The 9,036-nt window shown below is 40.3% G+C and overlaps 1 protein-coding gene across 1 annotated transcript in view; it reads right to left on the bottom strand.

Moving 5' to 3' along the window:
- Window positions 1-9,036, bottom strand: part of PCSK1 (proprotein convertase subtilisin/kexin type 1) — a 41,674-nt gene that overhangs the window by 23,129 nt on the left and 9,509 nt on the right. The window contains exons 5-6 of the mRNA XM_007466870.1: window positions 8,018-8,094; window positions 2,316-2,404 (exon numbers count right to left, since the gene is read on the bottom strand). Coding sequence (XP_007466932.1) covers window positions 2,316-2,404; window positions 8,018-8,094 — 166 coding nt within the window. The remainder of the gene's footprint in view (window positions 1-2,315; window positions 2,405-8,017; window positions 8,095-9,036) is intronic.

Below are 9,036 nucleotides of genomic sequence, written 5' to 3'. Positions count from 1 at the left end.
TGCTCATGACTGTACCACGAATGGCTGTGGCCCAGTCAGTGCCTTACAGAGGACTCTGTACGGGAAACCGTGCAGCTTGAAAAGATCTACTTACAATAGGAAACTCACAAATAGGGAAAAAACTCTTGTTTCTAAGCACTGATTAAAAATAACCCAGAGGCCATTCTTTTATGTATTTGCTAAGAAACATTTTCAAGGAACGTGCTTCCTTTTCTTCTAAATAATCTCAAGGATGAAATCATTGCCATGGATTTTACTCCTGAGGGGGAATCACTTTTCATCAGGAGAAGGCAGATGCAGTGGCTCTATGCTTTCCAACAGGCTGTCACCCATCATCAGACTCATGTATTCAAGAGCCAGGAAGGCAAAAGCAATTTAGACAGATACAGGCAGCTACCTGGTTATTCCTGGCTTCAGGCTAATGATGCAATGGAGTGCACAGCTTTATATTTTCACACTATTATTTACTATGGAGCTTGGGTAAAAGAACATGTAGTTGACATGACTAGTAGAAGTTATATTTATTTTTAAAAAATTGTTTAAAATGCATTTAGGAAAATAATCCCAGCTCTGCTATTTACTAGCTCTGTGATCTTGGGCAAGCCACTTAACTTCTATGTGCCTCAGTTTCTTCAGCTGTAAAATGCGGATGATGACAGCTCGTGTGCATTGAGGATCTACTTATATACGCAGCTACCATTGTACAGGCCTTAAACGTATGAACTCATTTATCCTTATGACAACCATTTGAGGTGGGTGCTGTAATTCTCCCCATTTTACAGGGAGAGAGACTGCAGCCAGAGAGGGACAGGGACTTGCCCAAGGCCACACAACTTGCAGCTGGGAAGCTGGGACTTGAATCCCAGAAATCTGGCACTCAAATCCATCCTGTTAACTTCCAGGATGTGGATAATGTCTTGGAAGGTAAATGATGGACATACAGTAGGTGTGTTTTGGTTTCCTTGAGAATCTTGCTTCTGATTCCTCCTCTATAAAATGAAGGGATGAGATGATTCTCTCACAGACTATAGCTACATAGTTCATCATTACTTAAAAAGTGCATTCTTTTTCTAGGTGATTATGTAATTTGTGCTCCTGCCTCCATTTTCTTTAAATTAACATGGCATTTTGATGATGCTGGTATAAAGGAATCAAGAATGACCCTTAAAATCTAGGAGTGTGCTGTAATAGTGAGAGATGCATTCTATATGCTAAGATGTGTATTTATTTTATTTCCGAAACGGAATACAAAGCCAGATTCAAGGTATACTCAGGTAGAGCTTAAAGGAGTTTTACTGTCATTGCCATGTTCTACAATGAATCTTTTTTGCTGTGGTTTTAGAAAACAAACTAAATGCAAAATTCATAGTATAACCATGAAAGCCTGAGGCAGGGCTAGTGTGAAGAGGAGAGACAAGTGTTTTATTCTCTGTGAACCCCTTGCAGATCCACTCTGCACCCTTCCTCAGAGGAACGTGGTTGGCACCAGTGGGTTCTTTTGTCTTCCCATTGGTTTCAGCCAACCGAAACAGCAGCAGGAGGTTTGGGGGTGAGGGGAGAGTGAGGTACTCATTCCTGGATCCCCCCTGCTTAGAAGCAGCTCCATTGTTGTACTCATGGCCACAGCTCCTATCCAGTGGCTGTCTCATGTGGTCACAGCTTTCTCTCTCCAGTTTCCATGACTACTCCCTCCCCTTGCTCCATTAAGTCTAAAGGTGGTAACATCTGCTTACATCAGTTAGTCCCTTGTTGGTTTCTTTTAGCTCTTGTAAATAGTTCCTTTATTAAATTGCCCTGGTGGAACTTACCATACGCTTACCTATAAAGACACTGACTGAAACAACCAGAGATTCTGAATTTTTGCTACCACAGATAACCTTTGGCTTCTTACTATAAGAAGTATGTATTCTTTTTATTGTTTTTAACTGTTCTTTGTTATAACTAAAGGACTACAGAATTGAGAGGCAGGGAAAATCTTTGCCTAAATTTACCTCCTCCTTCTGTTCTCTTAGCAAGCGCTCAATAACAAACTCTTCTAAATCAGAACACAGAGAAAATTAGATTTGCTTCAAAAGCTATTCAACATTTCCTTTTCCCACCCAACAAAGATGTATAGGCTATATTCAGCTATCATTTTCTAAGAATCCAGGTCCATTGATTTGCTTGCAAATCACATTCAAGTCGTGTAGCAAATTTTGCATGGAGTTCATTTCTTCCTCTGGTTGTTGAAAAGTCCCCCACACCACCCCATTTACACCAGGTAATGCAAGACTCAAATTAAGGTGCAAAACTACAGGAACAACCCTTTGCTTTACCTCCAACTTTGGAATTGTATGCAACTCCGACCCCACACTTGTGATTATTTGCTTGCATGGCAATTTCTCCGGCACATCTGGTCCCATGTCTGAGGATTAGAAAATAGGATTTATAAAACGTAATGAGGACAAACATTGGTGTTGCATATGAATCCATGGTACATGGATATGTTAACTTTTTGTCAGGCTTGTTGCTGGTTTTCTTCCCATCGGTATTAGATGAAGTGTAGGTATCAGATGAAGGGAACACGTACTGGAGCCCAAGTATATGAGTTCAAGTTCTAGCTTCTGCCACAAACTAGTGATGCGACCTTGGGTAAGTTACTGGTCCTCAAAGAATTGTGGCATCCCATGAAATATTGTATGCAGAACACTTAGGAAAGTGGCTGGTATATAGTAAGAACCCAGGAAGTGTTAGCTATTGATACCATCTCAAAGAAATCGTTTCTGTACCAGAATTTTGGTGTTAAAGTGACTCCTCACTTCCCCTCACTAGTGACTTCCTTGGATTAGTTTAACCTGTACAAGTCCTAGTAGGATGTATAAAACAGAGCCCCCTCTCAAGCCCTCCTCTCTTCCTCTAACCATATACCAGACTAAAACATCTGAAGGTTTCCTGGTACCAAGAGGATTTTGAAACTTTGACAAGACACTACAGGCTATTTGGGAAACCAGGGTGCTCCTGCAACTCTGACTGGGACCAGAAACCTGAACAAGACTAGTTTTGCAACTAGGGACAATGAGGGTAATTTATGATTTCAGAGTGTTTGGGGGGAAAAAAAAAATCCATCTCTAAAACAGACCAAAGTCCACCATTAAAGTATCAATTCTGAAATTCTGGGGATAGTGATTGTCTTTTCCCATCACTTCCCTGACCTCAGGAGGGTCAATAAGAAGTTGAGAGAAACTTTAATGTGAATTTGTTTACTTCATGACTTTATTCCATTGTGGAAGCTCCTGGGAGCAGCATGAAGGCTGTTGGTGCCTTGGAGGAGCCACTGACCAGATATGCTGACATAGAGGAAAAAAGAGGAAGGGTTAGCTCTGAGCAACTCTGTCAGCCAGCTCCCTTTGAACACTACTGTACTAGACATCAATTAATTTAGCCCAGCATGAAATATAAAAATCCTAAATTGACTGGGTCATTTAAAATAAGCCTGTTTCAATCCCTGGTCTGGGAAGATCCCACATGCCACAGAGCAACTAAGCCCGTGCACCATGACTACTGAGCCTGCGCTCTAGAGCCCGTGAGCCACAACTACTGAGTCCGCATGCCTAGAGCCTGTGCTCTGCAACAAGAGAAACCACCGCAATGAGGAGCCTGCACCTCGCAACGAAGAGTAGCCCCCGCTCGCTGCAACTTGACAAAGCACGCGCGTAGCAACAAAGATCCAATGCAGCCAAAAATCAATACATTAATTAATTAATTTTAAAAAATTGCCATCTCTCAAACCACTAAAAAAAGTTAAAAAAATCTAAATGTTGATACTTGATTTATTTAATACTTGTATTATGAATTAAAGAAAGAATAATTCCTATGGAAAAAAATAAAATAAAATAAGCCTGTTTCACTTATCTTTTTTCCCTAAAATACCAAAGATGATTTCCTGTTCTCCTTCCACTAAATGATGTTCCTCCTTTATGTTACTACTGGATAGGAGTCCTAAGTCAGAACAATGTAATTATCTTTAATTCACAGTCTTCCCTAATGTAGCAGACACCCACTTCTTTTTGGTCTTCTAGCATTTTCCCCTTTTGGGAAGTGGCCCTCGCTCACTTCTTGTGATTCTCTATCATGAGGCTTGTCCTCCCAGAGAGCATTTCAAGAATTGATGCAGATTCTGGGGGAAAGGATTGTATTCTTTCTCAAGAATCTTCAGCTTTAAGTTCCATGTGAGCCATGTGGATCTTGCTACCAGGCAGTGTTCTATTGAGGATGAAGCTAAGTGGAGGTGAGCAGCACTAGGAGATGGATACAGAGTAATTGGTGTCCTGGTGGCATACTGTTTGAGTTTCTGGATCTTGCAATGCCTGAAGCTGAATGTCTCTTGGGTAAAAATATTTTAATATCTCCATTTTACTTAATCTTTGTGTTAGGATTCTCTCACCTGCAACTGAAACTCTCCTGACCAACACACCCATTCTCTGAGAAATGCATGCATATTGAACACATAGAAGGCACCTTATGCCTGTGGATTAGCCTTCTTTCCTTTTGTGGAAGGGAAAATTCATTTGCCATCATCGGTGAAATATGCTACCAGAAGTCACCACCACCTGTATTTCCATTTACACAAGATGTAAGACAGCGCCCGAAATAGCAAAGTCTCCAGGTAGAGCCTACAGAATCAACCTGTTGGCAAACATCTCCAGCATTGTACCTCTGTCCTAAAAATGATGCAGTATGACACTACCTATTATTTATCTCTCTTTATATAGTGTTTATCTCTCTTTACATAGTACTGTTTTCTTAAAAGGTGCAGAATCGTGGTACAAATAGGGGTTGATATCTTTGCCTCCTCCTATCCTCACTTCTCACCTCCACACCTTAAGAAAAAAAGACTTTATTAAAGTGGTTCTATATCATTCTTCCTAGACCTGCAGTTTTCTTTCCTTAAATCAGGCTCTGAGATAAAAGAACACTCTATTATTTTAGAGCAACTGGCATTTAAACAAATTGATTTAAAAAAAATTATTCCAGAAGATACTTTAAAGACTACTATTGTACTAGTTAAAATATCCTTGCCACACATGTTATAAAATAGAAGAATAATCTGTAATTGGTGTTGAAATACTGATCACAAATTCATGCCAGATTAGTAGTAAGAGTTACCTGCACTTTTAAGACTTTGTTATTTAGTGATTCCTCATTTGATTTGCAGAGGAGAATTCAAATGTAGCTTTTATTAACCTCATTTACATAGTAATAAAGAACAGCAGCAACACAGATAGTTTGGAGAGATAATGCCCTTGGAATTGGGAGATAATAGGTCTCTAACTGCTATAAAGGCCAAGACAAAATGGGGCCATTCATTTTCTAAACCTAAGGGATTTATTTCTGACAATATGCTAGAAGGGTAACTCTACTTTTTATTATACATTTTGATAAATGATGGGGATGCTAGCTTTTTGGTTGATAGTCAAGAGGACCCTGAGAGATAGCTGCTTATTGTGTAATTTTCAAATAGCAGATTCTGAATTGGCTTAGAAAATTGTCTCTGCTTCTGCTCTTATCAGATGATACTATTCTTGTCATGCTTTTTTCCTCAGTGAAAGGAGGTCTACCTTAGTTGCTAAATGAAAAGCCTTGATCATTATCATCATCATAGCACACATTTAACTTTTTCTATATACAAGGCACTATCCAAGCCAATTACATATATAAACTTATTTAATCCCCCTAAGAACCCAATGAAGTAGGTACTATTATTACCTCTTTAGTAGATGATAAAACTAGTCACAAAGAAGTTAAATAATTTGCTCAAGGTCACTCACCTATTAAGTGGAAGATCTAAGATTTGATCTAAATCTAGCTGCAAAGTCTTTGCTCTCTTGTTTGGCCATGTTACACTAACTCTATGCTGTGTGCAAGGTCCACGGTCTGCTATGCTCTGGAAGCTCAGAGTTTTCAGGCACAAAATACATACAATTATGGGTTGCTTCCTTGGGGCCTTTGGAACTCTGTGAATTGGGGGAAATGTGGATATTATAAGTACCATAAGTTGAGAGTCCCTTTTTTGGGGGGGAAGGGAAGAGGGACATCTGAGTTCCCCTTCTCATGAGTACAAAACTCTAGAGAATGTCATTTCACCAGGTATTCACCTATCATGCATCTGCCACACAAGTTATCACCCACTTTGGATCCTGGGCCAGACCCAGTACACACTGCCTAAAAAGGGGGCTGACACCTTCAGCTAACAGTCTCTTCAGCTGTGCCCATGTGGTCGGGAGCAGATTTCCCTCTTAGTCTTGATCAAGGGGATGGATTGAGAGTTGTCATTTTTACTTCATTCTAGGAAGAGTGTCCTTTTCTTCCAAGCACTTATTGCCCATTTCCTTAGGAAGCTTCTTTTAGGAGGGTAGGGAACAGATACCTTGTCACCATTTTAGGAGACGAAATAGAAAATAGAGGCAGAGTGAGATGAGTGATTTCCTCAAGGTCATCCTCCCTCCTGGTAATTGGCAAAGCCATCACTACCAGGCAGGCTAACATTACAAGGTCATGCTCTAAAAGAACATGTGTTCCTCCTGGTCTTGCACTGCCCTCACTCAGAAATATGGCTGAACGTTTGTCTGTGGGGGTCCTGCTCTAAGTTCCTGAGATAGCCCACTTTCCTCCAAGGGTGCCCTCTCATGGTTCCTTTTGTACTGTTACTGGAATGTTCTAACCTCAAGCGCTGTTTGCTGTTAACCCCTTTAAGAGATAAACCCTAAAAGAAGTAAATGGTACTGAAAGAACCCTCCCCAAGCCTCCCCTTCCCCTCAAGGAAGAAATATACACTCGGAAGTTGAGGCCAAGTCCTGGAGCCCCATCCTCCCTTCCTGGGGTTTGTTGGCCTTCTGGAGGACAATCCAAAGTAACAACTTTAGGTCAACATTACTACACCAGCCACATGGGAATTCTGAGAAAATGAGGGAGAAGGGGAGAGGGAAACTGAGAGCAAGAGAGAGAGAGAACTCTATTGACCCTAATTGGTTAATAATCTGAGAGAGGAAGAAAGAAAAGGGAAACACTTTATGTGGCATCCACAAAGAGCTTTTCATTACTTGCTCTTTCCACCCCCACTTGTAGCAGCACTCATTTTGCCTTGGCTTTCATCTGCTTTGGTGCAAGTTTCCTTTGGGTGGAGCGAATGAAGAGGAAAGTGTGAATGTCTCCTTGAAGTCTGTGAGAGACATCATTACGCACAAAGATGAGTTTTCACATGGGCATGGACACTTGAGGCTGTGTGCCTGGAGGGTGAAGTTCCTTTGGAGCTAAGAAAAAAAAGGTTAAAATGTCTCTTGCCTTTGGGTCTTTATTTGGCCTCTTGCTTCGGTGGGTCTGGCTCTTGGCCTCACTCGTCACCTTGTGGCTGCTATGGAGAGTTAATTTAGGAATCAGAAGATATCCTTTTTCTCTTCCCTTTAGCTTTAGAATACCCAGCAGAAACTCTGGAACAGGCTACTAATTAGCCCAATGCCCCGGAGACTGTGTTGGATTTGAGGGCCAAGCCCATGGTATATTTCTCGTCTGGTGCCTTGCCATATTCTGAGGGAACTAGTGAGCATGGTTGCGGCCATAGGAAGTCGTGGGGATTTGTTACCTTGGTCATCTGTATTTCTCTTCATGACTAACATCAAGCATGTTGCTAGTAATAAATGATTCATAGAGGAATTGGGGGCAGTGGGGTGGACTCAGATTTTTATTCTTTATGTCCCAAACAATTTTTTTTAAAGCCATAACTATTCAGTAGCATTTGAGGGGAACATTTCATAACCTAAGAAGAAAGTTTAATTGAAATATGGTTCTATAAGCCCAAAGGAATATATAAATAGAACCTTTGGTTTATGTTTTAAAAGCAACAAAATATTGTGGTATGGATGGTGTACATGAACATTTTCCGAGAGCTAAAATGTGGATCATATTTATAGTGTAATTTTCTCAAATAAGATAAAAGCACTTTAAAGCACTTACCCCCACCCCCAAATCCACATTTACTCACTTGTTCTCATTTGTGGGATCATATCGGGGAAATGGATCATGGTCATTATCGTTAAAATCATAGCTAGCCTCTGGATCCTAAAGAGAAAACAAAAATAACACTGTAGCATTATAAAAAAAAAAGCAGTACTTTCTGAGTCTTCTATCCCTGTCCTATTCCCATCCTGGCTGATAGCTCGAAAGTCTGCATTTTAGAGTTTCTGGCCCAGTTTCTGATCATTTATCATCCCCATAGACCAGGCAGAGGTGATGTACACAGAAAAGTGAGCCATCATCCAATTCTCAGTGAATGTTTCCAAACCTCTAGCTCATAGACTCTCATAGGATATTAGAACAGAAGGAGGCAAAGTTTACTTAGTTCAACCACCTCATTTTCCAAATGAGAAAATTGAGGCCCAGAGAATTTGAATGGCTTAATTAAGCTAGAGCACTAGTTAGTGACACTTTGATGCTCATCTTTCTTAAGAATATAGGTGCAAAGAGCTGGCTTTGGGCTGGGGCTCAGGTCTACAGTGATCTCCTTCAGCCTCCTCAGTTAAAATAAACATGTAATTTAATTAAAGAGGCTGTGCTTGAAACTCAGACAAGCTTCCAGGTCCCACCCCCTTTTGCAATCAGATCGCTACACTTACACATCTTCCACGTAGGAACTGTATCACTACTACTGCTACTTCTCTATATTTTCCATATCTTTTAATAATTCCTAATCTTTTTCATCTCTTCTTTTCCTTCCTGTTTCCTTTGCTCTTTAGCTGGGGAATGTTGGTTGAGTAGAAAGGATGAGAGAAAGACAGGGGGCAATATTCAAGATGAAACACTGATTTAAAAACCTAAAATATTATGGAGAATTTCATAACCAATTAAGTAAATAACTTTCATTTACTTATTTCCCATTTTTAGTAAACTTTTCGCACCTTGTCATTTTTGTGTTGTGTATTGCACGCTTTGATTTGCATGGAAGGAATCACATTCACATAACTTCACAATGTGAGAGATATTGACCCATAAGGAATGTCAGCA

This window comes from Lipotes vexillifer, unplaced genomic scaffold (assembly GCF_000442215.2).
Source record: "Lipotes vexillifer unplaced genomic scaffold, Lipotes_vexillifer_v1.1 scaffold364, whole genome shotgun sequence".
NCBI lineage: Eukaryota > Metazoa > Chordata > Mammalia > Artiodactyla > Lipotidae > Lipotes > Lipotes vexillifer.
Note: the sequence above shows the minus strand (reverse complement) of the source record. Positions and strands in the feature narration are given on the sequence as shown.